This window comes from Chanodichthys erythropterus, chromosome 5 (assembly GCF_024489055.1).
Source record: "Chanodichthys erythropterus isolate Z2021 chromosome 5, ASM2448905v1, whole genome shotgun sequence".
Classification (NCBI taxonomy): domain Eukaryota; kingdom Metazoa; phylum Chordata; class Actinopteri; order Cypriniformes; family Xenocyprididae; genus Chanodichthys; species Chanodichthys erythropterus.
In genome coordinates, this window is record NC_090225.1 from 15,100,616 (window position 1) to 15,121,368 (window position 20,753).

Here is a 20,753-nt window from a genome sequence, read left to right on the forward strand (position 1 = left end):
CGTGACAAATCGATCTTCTACTGGTCGCACGTCTTCACGTGATGCAAATTCGCAGGTCAGAGTTCACCAAACTTGAACTTTGGAACACAGCGAAATGCGGAATTTTTTTGCACGAGCTTGCGTTTCCGGTCTGACGCATTTGCATTCATCTGAATGGAAGTCAATGGAACGAAAAGTGCAGTGTGACCGCATCTTAAGCCTTTATTTAGGGAAAAAAATAAATATGTTGCTCCATTAGCTATTGGAATTTGATGGTGTTTAGCATATTCCAAATAAGGTAAAACAAGGACATTCTTCTCCCATTCTACTGACAAATGCTGGCAATTTATTATGCTGCCATTAGCATCTTATACAGTCAATAAATATGGTATTTATTTACATATATGCATATGTAAATATTAATATTAATTGAAATTTTCTGTTTAATTATTTTACTTTTTGCTCAAATGTAATAAAAAAAAAAAACTAGTATTTTAAAAAGCAAAAAACATACACTACAAAAGTTCAGTAATGTGTTAGTTTGATTTTTTTATGTTTTAAAGTCTCTCATGCTCACCAAAGGCTTCATTTGGTCAATAATTGTGAAATATTATTACTTATTATCCTATTTATTTTCCTGTTCATTACTGTGAAACTGCTTTGAAACAATCTGTATTGTATAATGTACTATTTAAATAAAGGTGACTTGAATTGACAAACACATTACCGATCAAAAGTTTTGGTTCAGTGCAGGAAAAATAATAATGTTGTGAAATATTATTACAACAATTTAAAATAACTGTTTTCTATATGATTATATTTTAAATTGTCATTTATTCCTGTGATGGCAAAGCTGAATTACTCCAGATCATACTGATCTAAATGACATCATTACAAACCATTAAAAAAGCATTCATTTACACTCATTCGCATCTACTTCAATCAAACACTTCAATCTCTTTCCATTATTTTTTTTTTATGTTGGAGTAGGTATGCAACCCTTTCATTTTCTTGAGCTTCTATTTGAAACCAGTTATCTTTTGTAGGTGGGTTGTCCTAGTACCATTTGCAAGTTACAGCCTTGTCAACAATATTTTAAACTGATATGCGTCAGCTTTTTCGAAATCTTTATTTCTATACTCCTACATGAAGGCATTTGAAAGATCAAATTTTCATGTTCATGTAAAAGCAGCTTGCTTCCAAAAAAAGCAACTATCATAAAAGTTAGTTCATCAATTCCATATCATCTATATCACACAGCTCAAATAACAAGTCGGTGTTGACACTCTATCTGCTATGAAACTCTATTCAAAGACTGTTTACAATCCATCCAGAGGTGAGAGGAACAAGCTTTTAAGAGGGTAAAGAACAGAAAAGGGTGTTTAATGAGTTCTGTCTCCAGCGCATTGTTAGAAAAGGGCAACCACTCTCAGCAGCTCCTCTCCACCGGCCTCAATCTCTGTCATTACGTGACTAATCGTGTGCAGAAAAGGACGGCACATATCCTTACACCAGCATCAAAGGAGGCAAAACCTACAAATTAATCCAAACAAACAGAGCGCAGAGGCTTTCTCACCATGTTGCACAATGTGAAAGATAAAGTGCCGGTTGCGTTGAACTCAAACCACTGTTGAATGTATATTTAAATGTGTCCCCTTCTCGAAACGCATTGATAGGATCTTTGCAAAGACTGGATATAGATCATGAAGTGACGGCGGGCAGAGAGGATGCACACTAAGTTGCATTAAGTGGTTGCAGGAACACAAGCAATACATTATGAATTATTAATGTGAGGCTTAGTGAAAAACAGTCATGGGGTTATACTTAAAACATTTCAGCACAGAATGATTCTTAGACATTAGGCACTAGGCAGGCTTCAGAGCATTACTGACAAGGACAGATACTAAGCATTGAAAGAAATGTGAAGGAACACACACCCTGGTGGACACACAGTGAAACTACAGTGCAAAAACAAAAAAGTACTGAATTCCTACAGATGTCAACCACAGGCGCAAACAAACAATTCAACTGTTGACACTGTGGCATATTTAAAAGTATTTCCAGGTCAAAATAAGTTTTAGCAACAGGCAAAATGTGTTTAAAGTGTTACAGCAAAAATGACACGGTTACAGTATTGTAAATGGAACCAGATTTCTGGGGGGTTTACATTAAAGGGTTAGCTCACCCAAAAATGAAAATGTCATTTATTACTCACCCTCATGTCGTTCTACACCCGTAAGACCTTTGTTCATCTTCGGAACACAAATTAAGATATTTTTGATGAAATCCGATGCCTCTAAAGCTCAAAAGCATCATTTTGAAATCGGCCATCACGAGATATTATTGAAAAGTTGTCATTTTGTTTTTTGGGTGCACAAAAAGTATTCTCGTTGCTTTATAATATTAAGGTAGAACCACTGATCTCACATGAACTGTTTTAAATATGTTTTTAGTAGCTTTATGGATCTTGAGAGATTTGGTGGCTTTGCTCTTAATAGAGGCCTCACTGAGCCATCAGATTTTATCAAAAATATCTTAATTTTGTGTTCTGAAGATGAACGAAGGTTTAGAACGACATGAGGGTGAGTAATAAATGGCATAATATTCATTTTTGGGTGAACTAACCCTTTAATTATTCAGTAAAATTCTCCTTATAATTTGAGTTTAATCAATATGTTTTCTAAATTGTCCATTAACGTTGGGACTACTTCTCTAGGTGGATGTGTTACTGAAGTAGATGGAGTTTGCTGATGTAAGCCACAGTCATTTACAGACTGTACAATATGTCATGTCTATTTATGGTATCATAGTGGGTTTTTTGAGAAAGTTACTTACTGGGGTTACATCGGCATGACGAAGCTTGAAAGTTAGTACATTACACACACACAAGAGTGTATAGTCCCAAATCAACATGACTCTAATGCCTTTCATGTTAAAAGAATTATATATTTTTTTTTTATATCAATTTTTTTTAACTGAAACATGAGTCAAATGCCTTTGTTTGACTTTAAGGCCAATGTCTAAAAACAAAACAATTAAATCTTTAACTGTTCATAGACACATTATGCAGCTTAACTGAATTCATTTGACATATAAACAGACCTCTGAGACAATATTTAATTTTTAACTGTTTTTCTGTGAATATGCGACCCATATAGAGAGTTCACTGCACTCCAAAAATAATAAACGACTCAATTTAAATCTAGAACATTGATAGAACAAAAAAAGCTTGAGCATGGTTAACTGAAAGGTGAGCTGTCAGGAAGTGGTTTAAACTGTCATTTCCATAGATATCTCACTCAGCTCACCAAAGATGTGGCTCATGTCATACAAGGGAATAATGATTTATATTATATACAGTATATATTATGAACAGCATCATTTACGAGACAATTAGCTGCAAGTTGAGGATTGAGCAAAGAGGCCATTTGAAAATAGACATTGACCTGGACATCTGAACTATAAATTTGCTCGTATATGAAACAGAACTATTAGTTTACACTAAACTCAACAATACTGAAAGCTTTTGCACTGTTAGTACTTCTTACAAAGTTTTCCACATGAGATCACCCCTCATTTTGATATACTTAGTTACATAGTTGGTGGTTAAAAAAATGTGTCAGACAACTGGGTTTAACTTAAAGGTTACAGAACAATGTGGGTGATAACATTTAAACCAGACTTTCTCTGAACGTGTTTACTAATTACAGTCAGTGTAGAAATGATATCTCTGTTGCGTGGTAGGACAAGAAACCACAGAACAAAACACAGACCTACATTAAACTTTACACTAATTAAAGTGTTTAACAGCCACAAAGGACTTCAACCATGAAGTGGATAAATCAAAAACAAACAAAAGGAACATAAATGATTGCAATTCATGCTGTTTATAGGTTTATTTAAAGGGTTAGTTCACCCAAAAATGAAAATTCTGTCATTTATTACTTACCCTCATGCCGTTCCTCACCCGTAAAACCCTCGTTAATCTTCGGAACACAAATTAAGATAGTTGAAATCAGATGGCTCAGTGAGGCCTGCATAGGGAGCAATGACATTTCCTCTCTCAAGATCCATAAAGGTAATAAACACATATTTAAATCAGTTCATGTGAGTACAGTGGCTCAATATTCAATATTAATGGCCGATTTCAAAACACTGCTTCAGGAAGCATCTGAGCACAAATGAATCAGTGTATCGAATCTGCTGTTCGGAGCGCCAAAGTCACGTGATTTCAGCCATTGGCAGTTTGACACACGATCCGATTCATGATTCGACACACTGATTCATTTATGCTCCGATGCTTCATGAAGCAGTGTTTTGAAATCGACCATCACTAAATAAGTCGTTATTTTGTTTTGTTTGGCGCACCAAAAATATTCTCATCGCTTTATAATATTAATATTGAACCACTGTACTCACATGAACTGATTTAAATATGTTTTTAGTACCTTTATGGATCTTGAAAGAGAAAATGTCATTGCTCCCTATGGAGGCCTCACGGAGCCATCGGATTTCAACTAAAATATCTTAATTTGTGTTCAGAAGATTAATGAAGGTCTAACTTGTGTGGAACGGCATGAGGGTGAGTAATTAATGACTTTTTGGGTGAACTAACCCTTTAAGCCCTTGTTATTTGACTGAACTAGCTGAATTCATATAAGAGATATTTCTTGCAGTTACACTGCTGTATTTAGTTTTATTTCATTCCAAATATTTAGACCTCAAATTACAGCACATGTTTAGGACATTAAGATTGATTTTGTTTTTATCATTTTATCTTTTGCGAGAGGAAAACCATCAACCCGCATGCGTTATTTGTTAATATCCTGTTTGGGCTTAATACTGGCTTCACATGCTATAGGACATTTTTTTTTTTGAAGTTTTCCTACTTCTGAAGTCGTGAGTACGAGCTTATTGTATTCTAGTTTCAACATGAGAGGGCGTTCATGTGCAATTTTTTACATAGGAAACTCGTATTTACGATAATTCCGAGAATACTTGAAGTTAGCATAAGTGCAAGGTCTTGAATTGAAACTAATGCTTGGACATATACTGCATATAGGCCCACCGGATGTAATCTGCATGCAGTCTTAAATTACACATAAATATCGACATATTCTCTTCAGATTCATACAATGTTACACCATTTGGGATGACAGACATACACATAGGCTAATAAAACGCTGGAAACATAAAGAAACAAATGTAAAAAAAAAAAAAAATCAATAAAACTAAGTAAAGAGCAATAATATAAAAGCAGCATCATTTAGCTCTTAAAGTATTCCTTATGAAAACAGGTCAATAAATGAAGTCAGTTAACCAAACATCACTTATAAGGCATTACATCACCAGCACAATGTGATACCAAAAGACAATGATTATAAAATTAAATTAAATTAAAATATAAATAAATATAAAGATAATCCTACCTGAGCAGGCTGAGCGGAGTCTGGTCAATATTCTGGATTTAAAAGCAGAAGTGTCACTTAAAGAACGAACTCGAAATACAGGAAACACCTGAGGAAATGTCTTTAAGTATGAAAAACTGTCTTCCTCCGCCATTCCTCAGTTTTGTTTGGATTTTTATTTCTAGAAAAGTTCAGTTCGCTTCAGTATCCTTTAATCTCGTTGTCAAGGTAACGCTGATAAAATCTGATGCTAAATTCTGTTTGAAGAGCTTCACGCATCTGTCAGTCGGTTGTAATGGGGAACTCTGTTCACCTGTTTAAAGGAACTCAACTTTTTTTAAAAAACACGAAGTCGACTACTTCTCTCTGAGTCTCATGAAATGTTGTGCATGTCTTTCCTCTGCAAATAATCCTCTGCGTTATAACAGCAAATGAGACACAAACGGAAACACCTCCATCAAAAAGATAATCATCTACAAGACTTTTATCCGGAGGAAGGCTGAGGTCACGCAGCTCCTTACAGCTGCGGTTCCGAATCGTTCCTCTGGGAGGCGTTTATACGGAGATAAAAACATGTAGCCTACTTCAAGTGTTAATAATAAAACACAAAAGGGGATAATGTTCAAATTAGACATATAAATAAAATTTCACAATAGTAGCCATTATTTGTTGAGCATACGTTTTAAACATTTATAAAAACACAAGTAATACTCTGCATACTCAGATCATCTTCTAAGTGTACTCATCTGTGCTATTGTGAGACAGTGTGAAATATGAACTATAATGTGCTTTTAATATAGTATCTCTGTATTTAAAAAATGTTTTTGGATACCACTGATAGACAGTGCATTTGAACCCATAGTGGTAGCTAAATACATTTTTTAAATACAGAAATAGTATATTAAAAGAACATTTTAGTTCATATTTCATACTGTCTCAAATTAGCACAGTTGAGTACACTTAGAAGTTCTTAAGATTATCTTAAGCAGTACTAAAGAATAATTTTTAGTATATTAAGTACAAAATTAGTGTACAAAAAAATTGAGCACTTTAAGTAAATTATAGAAGTGTACTTTTTCTTCACCTGGGTAGCCTACAGGCCAAAATCTTATTATTAAAAAGACTTTTTCTTCTGTTGTGAAATAGGATATTTAGTTTACAAGAACAAGGACGTTCTTTGAGCAATTTCATATAAGGGGTTCAAAGATGACTCACCCAGTTTCCTGTTTATCATCTGAACATCACCTCCATATAGTGTTCTCTCTCCACCCACCATTCTGACATCATGCTTTAGGTAAATATGGCTGTGTGTGGTCATATCTGACTGAGTTGTTTATCAACACACAGAAGCTGGTTTGAAGCTGAACATTGGGGAAATTTGAGTGTCTCAATACTGGGTTAATGTGTAACTAAGGGGACTGGTCATCATGCAGTATATGTTATTTAAATACCCGTTAAACCATCAGTCCAGCATAGTCCAGCTCTAGAATCAGCAAAGCATCTGAAGGTAAACAGGAGCTGTCTTTTATCTCTTTCACACTTTATGACTGATTATCTATATCTATGTAGAATTGCATTAAATGATCCTGACGGTGATAACTGATCCAGGCATATTACTGCATCTCAGTTTTTTTTCTGGGACCTTGGACTGTAAATTTCAGAATTCATTTTCATGCCTAATTATTATTATTATTATTTACTATATTTTAAAATATACTTTTGTCCTGTGATGGCGAAGCTGAATTTTCAGCAGTCTTCAGTGTCACATGATTCTTCAGAAATCATTCTAATATGTTGATTTGGTGCTCAAGAAATATTCCATATTATTACCAATGTTGAAAATACTTGTGCTGCTTAATTTTTTTATGTTTTTGTAAACCATAACATTTTTTTTCTTCAGGATTCTTTGATGAATAGAATGTTCAAAGTAACAGCGTTATTTTTGATCAATTTAATGCATTCTTGCTGAATGAAAGTTTTAATTTCGTAAAAAAATCTTTTAATAATCTTATATACAATCTTATATATTTATATACTTTTACATTTTCATCTTAATACTATATCTAAATATTATCTAAAAAAAGTTGTGCACTGAGATAAAGCTGGACTGAATGTACTCATTTCACTCTTTGCTCCTTTATCTGAGTCATGTGTTCTCTGCTCTAGTTCAGTAGGGTTATTGCCCTCAAATGCAGCTCAGTACAGCTGCTGTAAGACAGAAACTGGTCAATTAATTCTGTGAAAATGTGGGTGGAAGAGCAGAGATCAATCAGCCATAGCAGATATACCACTGTTCTGAAATGCAAAAAACAAAACTGTTGTCTATGATTTCATGTAATGTGCAGTAAGTTTTGTTAGTATTCTCATGCAATACCAAGTCCATGTCATAATCAAATCAATTTGAAATCCCATAGGTCCACTTTGAGGATTTCCTAGCAAGATGTTTCTCACTATTTTAATAGCCTCCTGCTTTGCAATGGGAATGGCCAATCGAGTGTATGTCCACCCGTTTAACCTCTTTAGCTCTGAAAACATCAGCTGTGAGGTTATCCAGAATGAGGAACACAAGCCCTTTGAAACGGTCCATCCACTGACTCTTCTCCAAGACAGCACTGAGCCAGACCCACGATCCGGCAGCACCACAGAAAACCTGAAAAACCTCACTCAACGAACCGCTGTGTTAGCAGAACTGCAAAATTTGCTCGGGTTACGCATGTACCAGGCCCTTAGTCGTACACAGAAGCATGCAAACACATTGCTTTCACCCCTAAACGCCTTTGGTGCTTTGGTGACCCTCTACTTGGGAGCATCCAAAAAGACTGCCATTTCCTACCAGCAGCTGTTAGGACTCAACCTGGAGTCTGAACAGGCAGACTGTGCGTACTTCATTGACGGACACACAGTGTTGCGTACACTCCAGGCCATCAGCGCGCATGTAGACGAATCACGAAATGAGCTCAGGACCCTTGTGTGGACTTTTACTAACAGCAACGCTGACCTTTCCAAAGACTTTTTACGTGGAACACAAGACTTCTCAGACCACTCTTTTGTCAGAGCTGTGGACTTCTCACAGACCAAGGAAGCTGAGGTGCAGGTGAACAACTTCATTCAGAAAACATCAGACAGCAAGGTTAAGAACCTGTTTAAGGGTGTTACTGCAAAAACTGACCTGCTGTTTGCAAGTTCAGTGCATTTCAAAGGTGAGTGCTTGATGTTTTTAATTCAGAAACAGCCAGCCAACCAGAATCAATATATACAATTAGTCTCATTCAAGTAAACTATCTCATGTATCTTCTAAATAAATATAAACTTCTTGAGTGACTTTTAGTGAATTTGGATTTGGTTGGTAATGAAGCCCAGAAGGGCAAGGTGGATTTTATATAAAATAAAAAAATTGAGAGGCTAAAAAAAAAAAGTTATGTTTTTTTTTTTTTTTTTTGCCTATATTTTTTAAAGGTGAAAGCAATCCTGAAATGCCCCATATGGCTAAAATTGACATTGAGTGTTTTTTTTTTTTTTTTTTGTATTTCTATTTGTATTTCTTTTGTATTTTTATACTTTATCTCAAGTAAGTGCAAGAAAATGCAGAAATATATACATATATAATAAACTAAAACAAAAAAAATCCCCAATTTTGTTGTTAAACGTAACAGAAAGAAATAAAGTAGGAAATGGAATACAAATGAAATAAAATAAAATCAACAAATTTCTGCCTGTATATATTGTTACACGCAACAGAAAAAAAAATATGGTAGAAAATAGACTCATAGAGGCACTTCAAAAACAAAATAAAATAAAACAATTGCCCTTTTTGTTGTTATATGCAACAGAAAAAAAACTAATGTAAGAAATAGACTCATTGAGGCACTTATATAAAATAAATTAATAAAAAAATCACCTGCTGTATATTGGGTTTTCAAAAGTAGCATTTTAAAACCTGTAACCTTTTTTCCAGGCAACTGGAAAACTGCATTCCAACCTGAAGCAACCACCGATCAGGAATTCTGGACTCATGAGAATTCCAGTGTCAAAGTGCCATTTATGATGCATACTGGAGACTACATGTACCTCAATGATGCTGGCAGGAAGTGTTCAGTAGTCAAACTAGGTCTCAGTAAGAGAACCTATATGCTGCTAGCGCTGCCTCATGAGGGAGCCAGCCTGCAGGACATCGAGAAGCATCTCTTAACAGTCATACCTACATGGCATCGACATCTAAAAGAGAAGTGAGTGCATGTTTGATCTGAGAAAGTGCACACTAATGAAGGCATCACACAGATTTACCTATTTGTGCTGTCAAATCTCTTGGCAGATATCTGAAACTATCTTTACCCAAATTCTCCTTGACTGCTGTGACTGACCTGAGATTAGTACTATCTGAAATGGCAGTGGAGAAATACCTCATGGGCTCTGACGCCAACTTCAGAAGACTGAGCAGCAAGGAGAACTTCACTGTTGATAAGGTAAAAATCTGTTTAGAGGAACAGTCTGCACCAGCTGAAATCAAAAAGGACCAGTAGGAAGTGACTTTAACAAGTTTTAACCAGCTGTTAGAGTTATAAATAACTTCTACATGGTCAGTGGTGTGGTTCTTTTCACTACTTAAAAACCAAAATACAACAGTAATCTATAGGCTGTGTACCTCCTTTATCTCACAGGTCCTCAACAAAGTTGTGTTTGAGATGGCTGAGGGAAGTTCTGAGGTTCAGAACAGAACTGCAGATGGAAGGGATCCCCACAAAGTCATGGTCAACCGGCCGTTCTTCTTTGCTATTGTAGAGGGAAACTCTAATGCCATACTCATGCTCGGCAAAATTATCAATCCAACAACCTAAAAACATAATCTGTTTTGGTGACTTTACATTATATGACAATATAAACAGTGTTTTAATGCTTCCACTCAAATAGTGACTGTATATTAAAATAATGGATAGCATCAAGTCAAGGTCAACCAGTAATATATTTTCTTAGACAATCTGAATTAAACTAGACTTGGATGTTTTATATTTTAGTGTCTGCTAATTCAAAATGTTTAATAAAGAGTTTTTTTCTATGTATAACAGTTACTCGTATTAATTGAAAATTTTTAATGATGCATTCATAATATGAAATATGTATAAACTCCATTTATGCACTGTTAAAAAAAAAACATTTTGGAGAAATATTAATTTTTAACCAAAAATGCAGAATGATCCAACAATCCTGTAAATAAAAGCAACTGTACAATATGAAATATGTAATATCAATGACCCACATATACTTTAGCCAGTAAGTAGTGGTTCATTTAAGCACATATACAAATGCTATTTAAAAAAAAACAAAAACTTTTTTTAAAATCCAACACACACTTCTAGTCGAGGGGGTCACTGACCTTTCCTAAATGTTCGACAAGGCCATTTTAGTAACAAATTAACTCAACACACGTAAGCACTCATAAATAGCTCATACTATCCTCATTTTTTATTGTTAAATCCTTTAATAGAGACCATTCTTACCCAGTGAAACAAACTCCAACACCCATTTGATATTCTTTAAAAAATAAGGAAAACGGAGGTAATATCAGCATTAAACCTCTTTAGCGTTTGCACTGTTGATGCCATTTGTCAGGGTTTACCAGAGCTAATGTCTGAAGAGTACAACTTCTGACAGGTATAACTCAAGCCAAACACCTGCGTCATGTGCAATTCTTTGTTGTAACCACATATGATAAGACACTTATAGCACTTTATATGTTGAGTTCTGATTGGTTCATACAACAAACTCCTCATTTTGAACCATAAATGACATGACTTTTCTGGCCATATTATCCAATATAGTTCAACAATAAATAACTTATCAGAGATTAAATCATCTTTTAGTGTGCTCCTTCTCCTGACAGGTCAATATACCTGCTATTAGAACAGTTGAGGGATGACAGGACTCCATAAAACCATTCTTGGAGCAGATACTGAGCCATGTGTTTTGAAGGCATTTGTATCAGGAACCATTTTGGACCCTACTTTTTGATCTGGCCCCTCTGGGGCCATTGTGGTTTAGGCCCCCGTCTGCTCCGTTGAGGCAAGATCTCTTGCCTCCTGTACCAGTTCCAGCAAAGAAGAGAACATGGTGATGTCACTTGGCTGAAGACCCATCTTCTGAATCTTGGGGAGGGGAAAAAAGGAGAAGTATAATAAAGCAAACCTGATATAAAACAAACGCTAATCATTCAAGAACTATGTTCATACCTGTTCTCCGAGATACTCCACATCCAGTGCCAGCTGCAGGCGGATCTTACTGTCATCTGATGGTCCTGCATTGATGCCTACGGTGCTGGTGGTGGCTGTTTTCCTAGCCTGTTTCAACCTCTTTAGACTTTCCTCCATCTTTCTCACTGAACTCAGCACGTCCGATATGGTTTCGAAATATCTATTAAATACAGAGGTCCTTTTAAGCAAAAAGCAAAAATCTAGATTTTGCCAATAAACTAGTTAGCCTAGACATCTGCAGTACCTATGAGTGCAGTCTGAGAGTGTGACCCGGAGCCACTCCTGGATGATGGAGTCTTTCACCACATTTTTGGAGTCAGTAACCAGCTGATGGAGTGGCCGAAGTGCGTTGTCCATATAGGCTGAGGCTCTGGTGGGAACTTCCTATTAATGAGAGAGCAACCAAAGTTCAGGCCAGAGCACTGAGCACATCTTCCTGTTTGCATGTAGAGGAAAATGTAAAATAGCAAAGCTTGTGCTTTCAGGTTTTTAAAGTAAGTAACAAAAGTAGCTAAAGACTTTCTTCTATATTGCGATGTACATCGAAGTCAAACAAATTATTGAAAAAGGAAAAAAAATAGGGCGGGACTTTCTATTCTATTCATCTGTTATTGATTGGATGGAGGCAGATCTGAATGCAAGCTTGCTGTCAGTTCTAAGAAAGGGCAGGGTTGAAGCGAAATGAATTATTGGAGAAGTCTGGCATACATCACCAGATACAAGTCTGTTTCATTGGAAGATTGAGTTATTTTAATTTAATTAATTAAGGCATTTAGAAAATAAAAAGTGTGAATTTCCATTTCATGGCGAACAGTTTATTAGGGTGATGGCTAAAAAGTTCTGTTTAAAATAAATAGAGTCAGCAAATAGAGAAATCTATTATTTAACTAACTATTTTACAGGGAAAAAGTCAACCAAATAACTTATAAACGCATCAAACAAAATTAAATCAATCAAAATGTTTTTTTCCCTTTCCCAGCCTGTCTCAGATCTTGACTCACTGACTCATTCTGCATGACATTTAATATTACATGAGCACTTAACCTTGTTGGTCCTTCGATAAAGTCGTGGTACTTCTGAAGCGCTTTTCAGGAAACGAACGCTTCTTTCTGTTAGATGTTGAGTCATTCTGCTGTTCAGTGTGGGGATGCAGCTGTACAGGGATGCCCTGGAATCCTGCAAGGCTTCTGGAGCACCAAACAGGAAGAAAAAAAAAAAACACATTACAAAAGAAGATTAGAAATTGCATTAATCTCATAACATCAGAAATGGCTTTTTACTCCACAGAACAAACCTGAAATGACTGTAAAGTTTTTGAATCCAATACCCTCCAATTTTGCCTTGATAATCTCAGAGATATCTGGAATCTGTGAACAGGGTGAAAACATTCCTCACTCCATGCAAATAAGATCAAAATGAGACTTTAGCTCCAAGTGAAATGAAAACATGAATTACCTGCCCTTGTAACTTATCAACATCAGCTGCAATGAAGACAAGCTGCTTCGTAGACAAAACAGTGGGGCCACTGGATTCGCTGTCTGCATCCTGTGATGTGCGACTGGATGTGGAGGAGGCGGAGCTTGGGAGCGGTCTTACCAAATCTTTGTTAGTCTCTGGAGGTGATGTTTTTGTTAGAACCTGTGAGACAAAAAAGAAATGATATGAATAACAACCCTGTTATGATACATATTCTTTCTGCCAGGAATGCTTTACCTCTGTAAGAAAGGTGCCGTATCTGGAGATCAGCTGCAACGTTAGTTTCCAAAACCGATGAGCAAGCGGTGGCAGGTACACCTGGTCAGCCCAGCACCTGCACACACAGCTCCACAACACCTCAGTAACCTGAAGGTGGTAGCTGCCGTCCGCTGAGGTTCACAAACACAAAGAGCAGATTGTGAGCAGTGATGATCTGTTACTCTATCGTTATAGTCAAAGCTTTATTTATCATAAAAAGCAGGTCAGCAGATGTATAAAGAAGGCAATACCACACATGCCTGTCAACATGGTGTTGATTTGTTCATGGCACTTTCATTATTACATTAATCCAAACACACTGACTGACCTGGAGATGCCTTTAGTCCATCGGCAATGGCATTTTCTAGACTTCCAGCAATCTCCTTGAACCTAAAAAACACATCCAAGCCAGAAAGTCATAAGACAGCTGTATAAAAATAATCATTTCAAAGTAACATCTGCGACATAGCAGTTATACATTTTTTTCCAAAGCAATGACTTAAAAATTGAAGGATTAGTTCACCTTCAAATGAAAATTACCCCAAGCTCTACTCACCCTCAAGCAATCCTAGGTGTATATGACTTTTGTCTTTCTGATGAACATAATCACAGAATTATTAATAAATATCCTGACGCATCAGAACTTTATAATGGTAATTAGTGGGATCAACGAGTATGAGCTGAAGAAAGCCATCCACATCTGTCCATCATAAACGTACTCCACATGGCTCCGGGGGGTTAATAAAGGCCTTCTGAAGCGAATCGATGCATTTGTATAAACAAAATCCATATTTAACAAGTTATGAAGTAAAATATCTAGCTTCTGCCAGAACAAATTCATAAAATTCAGAAAATTTAAATTCAGAAAATTGAATTCATAACTTGTTAAATATGGATTTTTTTTTTTTTTTTTTAACAATCACTTCGCTTCAGAAGGGCTTTATTAATATAACATATATTATGTTTATGATGGATGGATGGATGGATGTGGATGGAGGCACTTTCTTCAGCTCATACGCTTTGATCCTGCACACTGCCATTATAAAGCTCGGAAGTGTCAGGAAATTTATTAATATATCTCCGATTGTGTTCAGACAGAAGAAAGTCATATACACCTAGTATGGCTTGAGGGTGAGTAAAGCTTGGGGTAATCTTCATTTGAAAGTGAACTAATCCTTTAAGATAGGATTAGTAGAGAATTCAAAATATACAGGATATACAAGGATTTTGACAAATACTAATTCTGTATTAAACAGAACATTAAACAACCGATTTGTGATCTAAAAGGTCAGGTAATGGATAATCCATGACAGAGGTCCATAATTGGCTGTGTGTGTCTGTGACGTCCATATTATGCATTTTTACTCAGACTTTTACCAATCTTTCTGGCCATCAAAGAACGTTTACACTTGATCTTTTAGTTGTAACAATTAACTAAATGATTAATTACATATAAATTAATCTGAAATATTCATTAAAAAAAATCTAATAATAATAATAGTTCAGGTAAAATAAAAATAAATAAAATTAAAATAAAGATAATAAGAAATATAAAATACCTCAACACCACTTACAAAGAGCTTTTATCTTGAATATTTTAGTTCAGTATTTGTCTTAAAGTGTTCAATAACAACTGTAAATCATAAACATTATTTCAATTCCGATCCAAAATGTTAAACCATAAAACAAAAACACCACAAGAGATACTGAAGTTCACTACAAGACCTTAATTCCAAGAAAAAGCAAACACAATATACCGGCTTAACTGGCTTAAACAAACTAAGATAGCAGTGGACTTTATAATCAGGGAGTAGTAATGCTCAAACATCACAGAGCAAAGACTGTCCAGCCTAAAACACAGATCGATTCATATCCAAGGCAGTTATCTCTTTTTAAATATATTGCACAAAGAACAGAATCCAAGCTGTACAGGAAATTCCAAAAAATCATGAGTGACTCAAATTAAAAATTTCCAACAGACACAAAGTTTACACGAAGCAGGTTACCAACAAACATTTAAAAGAATCTGCTTCTCTGAACTTTTTTTTTTAGGGGGGTTTACTATTAATTGACAGTACATTATATCACAGTGCAGGAAACAACTGGGTCACAGAGGATATCCAGGTTGTATTGACCAAGAACACTAGCTCACAAACAGATAAAGCAGTGAAATGGCGCAACTTTGACTGGATTTCTGAGTCGTCATGCTCACCGTAGCTGGAAGTACACTGGCAGGTTCCATTTGTTGTGGAAGCTCTGGTAGCACGGATGTGCTCGCAGCCTCTTTACGCTTGCCTGGGAACCACACTGCCTCTCATACTTGCGCACAAAATCCATGCTGACAGTGTATTTCTGCAGACAAACAAACACAAGGAGAGCCACTTAATGAGATGTACTATGCCATTTTAAGAAGTGATTTGAACAATAAAAAAAAATAAAGCAATTCTGGTGCATGTTTTTCTTTTGTTTACCTCATAAAATGCATCTGGGTTTCCTGGATTAAAAAGGGAAGTGATTCTTTCCTCAACACCTCTAATGATCTCAGGCCAAACAGAGTTCACCAGGAAGTCGTATCCTGGAACAATGTCGGCTTTATCACTGGGCATACAAAAGGGTAAACTCATTAAAATTCTGTGTGCTGTGTATATAATATGACAACAATGGTGCAATACAGTTGTGTAAAGCATTCACGGCGAATGGCAGACATACCTAGAGATTGCCCCACCAGTCACCTCTCGCAGCAGTCTACAATGATGAGGCACAAACTCCAACAGCTTTGTGTACATCATCTTGAGACCATTAGGGTTGGACTTGACAAACTGTTCAACTATAACCTGACAAATAAACAACAGGTGCAGTTGAGAAATATATATACAGATGGAGAGTATAGCAGGCTAAATTACATATCCATTTATTTTGTATTTGCAAAGCTCACAACATTGTGACTATCTTAATAATGACAGTTACGCAAATAAGAATCGACTATTGCCGTATCTGAATGATATGCAAAACGTACCTCATCCATGTATGGTTTGACTAAGACCTGTCCGACCAGTGCCTCCGCATCCCTGGTCTTATCGATGGTGGCATATGTCCTGAGGCAATGCCGTACGATATCTACATTTGACGTCTGCAGGCCTTGGATCAATAAGCCTTCCAGAGACTGCTGAAGCATAGCTGTGATGCCTGCTATTCTCTGGAACACAGAAAAAAAGCCCACACAAAATTAATAAGCAGACATCTCACTATAGGTCTAAGAAGTTTAAACGTAAAGTAAAATTTTTTTGATGTTCAAGGGTTAGTTCACCCAAAAATGAAAATTATGTCATTAACGACTCACCTTCATGACGTTACAAACCCATAAGACCTCCGTTCATCTTCGGAACACAGTTTAAGATATTTTAGATTTAGTCCGAGAGCTTTCTGTCCCTCCATTGAAAATGTATGTACGGTAGACTGTCCATGTACAGAAAGGTAATAAAAACATCATCAAAGTAGTCCATGTGACATCAGTGGGTTAGTTAGAATTTGTTGAAGCATCGAAAATACATTTTGGTCCAAAAATAAGAAAAACTATGACTTTATTCAGCATGGTCTTCTCTTCCGGGTCTGTTGTCAATCCGTGTTCACGACTCCGCAGTGACGCTGCTGACGTGTTATCTGGTGCGCCCGAGCTTCGTTTACAGTCTCTGGGAGACGCACGCTGTGAACAAAACCACCTTCGCAAACATGTCTAAGGATTACGACAAAGAGGAAGACTTGCATTTTTTTGTTCAGCCATATTTATTTGAACCCGAATACACGGACGAAGAACTAAGAGCGATGGAAGAAGCTCCTACACAGCAGCAACCGCTGTCACAAGCAGCGTCACTGCGGAGTCGTGAACGCGGATTGACAACAGACCCGGAAAAGAAGACAATGCTGAATAAAGTTGTAGTTTTTGTTATTTTTGGACCAAAATGTATTTTCGATGCTTCAACAAATTCTAACTGACCCACTGATGTCACATGGATTACTTTGATGATGTTTTTATTATCTTTCTGGACATTGACAATGCACTGTACATACATTTTCAATGGAGGGACAGAAAGCTCTCGGACTAAATCTAAAATATCTTAAACTGTGTTCCGAAGATGAACGGAGGTCTTACAGGTTTGGAACGACATTAATGACATAATTTTCATTTTTGGGTGAACTAACCCTTTAAAAATACTTTTTCCTACCCCCAGCTTAAAGGGTTAGTTCACCCAAAAATGAAATTTCTGTCAGTAATTACTCACCCTCATGTCGTTCTAAACCCGTAAGACCAAAAAATTAAGGTATTTTTGATGAAATCCAAGAGTTTTTTTTTTTTTAATCCTAAATAGAAAGCAACGAATTTACCACATTCAAGGTCCAGAAAAGTAGTAAAAACAGTCAATGTTTTTTGTGGTTACAGTGGTTCAACCTTAATTTTATGAAGCGATGAGAATATGTTTTGTCAGTAAAAAAAAAAACAACTGTCTCTCTCCTGTCATTCTCTTAGGACATTTACATTGCAGATCTTCCAGGTACTACATCAGAACGCCGGCTCAGTATTGGCCAGCTCCTGCGTCAGCATCACACACATGCGTCATGAATGATCGTGTGATGCAGACGCAGAAGCCAGCCAATTCTGAGCCGGCGTTCGGACGTAAACACGAAAGCGCTGAACAGCATTCACTGTGTCAATTGCGTACAAGACTGACAGGGTAGAGACGAATTTGTTGAACAAAGTCATTATTTTTGTTTTATTTTTGCGGACAAAAAGTATTCTTGTCGCTTCATAACATTAAGGTTGAACCACTGTAGTCACACTGACCATTTTTTACTACTTTTCTGGACCATGAATGTGGTAAATTCGTGGCTTTCTATTGAGGATAAAAAAAAAAACTTTTGGATTTCATCAAAAATATCTTAATTTGTGTTCCAAAGATGAACAAAGGTCTTACGGGTGTGGAACGACATGAGAGTGAGAAATTAATAGCAACAAGAAACATAATAGGTTCTTTTAAGACTGGGAGCTCACCGGGCGGACTTTATCAAGCAATGGCATTCCTTTGCTCTGGACCGCATGAAATTGTAACTGGTTGAACTCGGTGGCAATCCGCTCTAAGATCTGACCTGCCAGAAGAGGACTTAAAAACAAAGAGCAAGCTGTTCATGTACAATGGTAAGTGTAATGTAGAATGCAAAATTATAACAGAATCTTTTCTTTAAGCAACAAGTCATTTATCAAAAGAAGTTTATTTGTAAAACTACTGCATAATTTGGGGTCAGAAAGGTTTTTATTTTTTAAATAATGAATACTTTTATTCAGTAACACCACATTAAATTGATCAAAAGTGACAACAAAGACTTTTATATTGTACCAAACATTTCCATTTCAAATAAACTCTGTTCAATTTAACTTTCTATTCATCAAAGAATCCTGAAAAAAAATGTATCATGGTTTCCACAAAAATATTAAGCAGCACAACTATTTTCAAGATTGATAAAAAATAATAAAAGTTTCTTGAGCATCAAATCAGCATGATTTCTGAAGGATCATGTGACAGAAAACTGCAGTAAAGGCTGCTGAAAATTCAGTTTTGCCATCACAGGAATAAAATCACATTTTAAAATATATTAAAATTTCAGAGTATTACACTTTTTACTATATTTTGGATCAGATAAATGCAGCCTTGATGAGCATAAGAGACTTTTCAAAAACATAAAAAAGCGCTAGTATATTTGTCTAATTTTTTCTACTGTCTGAGTACTTGACGTACCTGCTGGTCTCGAGTGACGTTGTATCTTTGGTGTTTTGGTGAAGAATTTTCTCAATCTTCTCCACTGATCTCACAACTTGGATGAGTCTTAACACACAGAGCTACAGAGGACACAGTGTTGGACAACATAGTGCATAGCGGTGACAGAGTACTTTACAATAAAATGTACAAGTTTCAGCACCATGACTTACCTTCTTTTTTTGAATGTCATCTTGCTTGGATAACTGGTTGTCTATAGCTTCAATAACTTCATTCACAGAGGATCTCAAACTCTGTACATGAGAGGAAGATACTTAGATGATGGCTTAATGGAATATGGCAAATCCAAAAGCATTCAGCGAAGCGTTAAGCACTTACCAGCACCTCTTCACGTAACTGGCCGAGAGGAACAGAGAGCTGATTGAGGGCTTTATCCATTCCAACCTAAAACACAGATACATACTTCTCTGTCATTCAGGGAAACAATACGCTAATAAAGTATGAGGCAAAAAACAAAACATACTAGTGCTAGAATAAAACAAAACACACAATCTTTGGTAGAACACCATTTCTGCTGAAAATGCTGTATAATGTTGTTCATAAAGCAGAAAGACTCACAAGATTGGTGGACAGGTTAACAAAATCTGCATAGTCTTTATTGATAAGCTCGACCATGGCTGTTTTGAGGAGTCTGTAATATTGCTCCAGATCTTCACGCATCTCCTCCAGTTGGACACGCTTTCTGCAATCAGCCACAAATTTGTCCACGTCGAAATCATCCTGCATGGAAATGTACAAATATTTGACATTAAAAAGCCATCAGGCAGAAAGGTGGTGTCAAATGATTTCAAACAACTAAAGAATTACTTCTGTGTCAAGTTGATATTTCATGACTTTTAATAATCATAAATTTCAACTTGGTAACATGCTTCATCTGTCCTCCATGGAAAATGTTATTACATAGGGGTCTCTATGTAAGGTTTCTGGTTAGTGTACACACTGTAAAAGTTCACTAATTTTTAAAGTCAGTCACATTTTTGAAAAGGACACGTAGGATTTGTGAGGGTTAAAGGTTTAATAATTCATGTCGAATGTGTTAAGTCAAATGAACATAATAAAAGCGCCGGAAGAGGTAAAAAGAAAGAAATTAATTTCTAAACGTCTCTTATTATTTGCAAGTGTTCATCATTTGGGTCTCTGCGGCCCCAAACATAACGTCCGTAAAGTCTGAACAGCGTTAACTTGCTCAAGCAGTACTTCAAAATATAAATACAACACACAAACTAAACATACACAACTGATTAATCAAGTTAGTTACCGTACAGCTGAATACAGGGCTCTATTTAGTTAATGCATTTAATAACAGCATACTCACCTTCATAAATTCGTCTTTGTCGAAACACAAAGAATCGGGTCCCTTTGGTAAGGTCATCGTTCTTTTAGGACGGACCACAAACAAAATAATCGGCGAACGTATTTTTTTAAACGTGAAGACTATTTGCTACATTTCGTTTCAAATGACAGAGAAATCGCTTCAACTTCCGCAAACATGGCACACGCTAACGAGTAGGTGGAAAATACAAAACCATACACTCTCCGAAAGGGAGACTGTCTGTGAA

The 20,753-nt window shown here is 36.2% G+C and overlaps 3 protein-coding genes across 4 annotated transcripts in view; 1 reads left to right on the forward strand and 2 right to left on the reverse strand.

The window, feature by feature from the left end:
• Positions 1 to 6,047, reverse strand: part of phactr2 (phosphatase and actin regulator 2) — a 41,481-nt gene extending 35,434 nt beyond the window's left edge. The window contains exon 1 of one of the 2 annotated variants that reach the window (XM_067386204.1): positions 5,409 to 6,047. In XM_067386204.1, the coding sequence (XP_067242305.1) occupies positions 5,409 to 5,541 (133 nt within the window). In that variant the 5' untranslated portion in view covers positions 5,542 to 6,047. The remainder of the gene's footprint in view (positions 1 to 5,408) is intronic. The other variant, XM_067386206.1, reaches the window with a different exon arrangement.
• A 693-nt stretch (positions 6,048 to 6,740) lies between these two features.
• agt (angiotensinogen) lies at positions 6,741 to 10,447 on the forward strand. Its single transcript, XM_067386209.1, has 5 exons — positions 6,741 to 6,894; positions 7,802 to 8,587; positions 9,343 to 9,613; positions 9,700 to 9,850; positions 10,046 to 10,447. The coding sequence occupies exons 2-5, from the start codon at positions 7,828 to 7,830 to the stop codon at positions 10,220 to 10,222; spliced, it is 1,359 nt and encodes a 452-aa protein (XP_067242310.1). The 5' UTR covers positions 6,741 to 6,894; positions 7,802 to 7,827; the 3' UTR covers positions 10,223 to 10,447.
• Positions 10,448 to 10,584: 137 nt separating this feature from the next.
• cog2 (component of oligomeric golgi complex 2) lies at positions 10,585 to 20,692 on the reverse strand. Its single transcript, XM_067386207.1, has 18 exons — positions 20,510 to 20,692; positions 19,753 to 19,914; positions 19,513 to 19,578; positions 19,347 to 19,427; positions 19,156 to 19,256; positions 18,414 to 18,522; positions 16,383 to 16,562; positions 16,076 to 16,200; positions 15,838 to 15,964; positions 15,579 to 15,718; positions 13,695 to 13,756; positions 13,346 to 13,497; positions 13,088 to 13,270; positions 12,927 to 12,999; positions 12,677 to 12,819; positions 11,877 to 12,016; positions 11,612 to 11,792; positions 10,585 to 11,527 (listed from the first exon to the last, which is right to left on the reverse strand). Exons 1-18 carry the CDS (start codon positions 20,564 to 20,566, stop codon positions 11,420 to 11,422), a joined length of 2,190 nt encoding a protein of 729 aa, XP_067242308.1. The 5' UTR covers positions 20,567 to 20,692; the 3' UTR covers positions 10,585 to 11,419.
• Between the last annotated feature and the right edge of the window lie 61 nt (positions 20,693 to 20,753).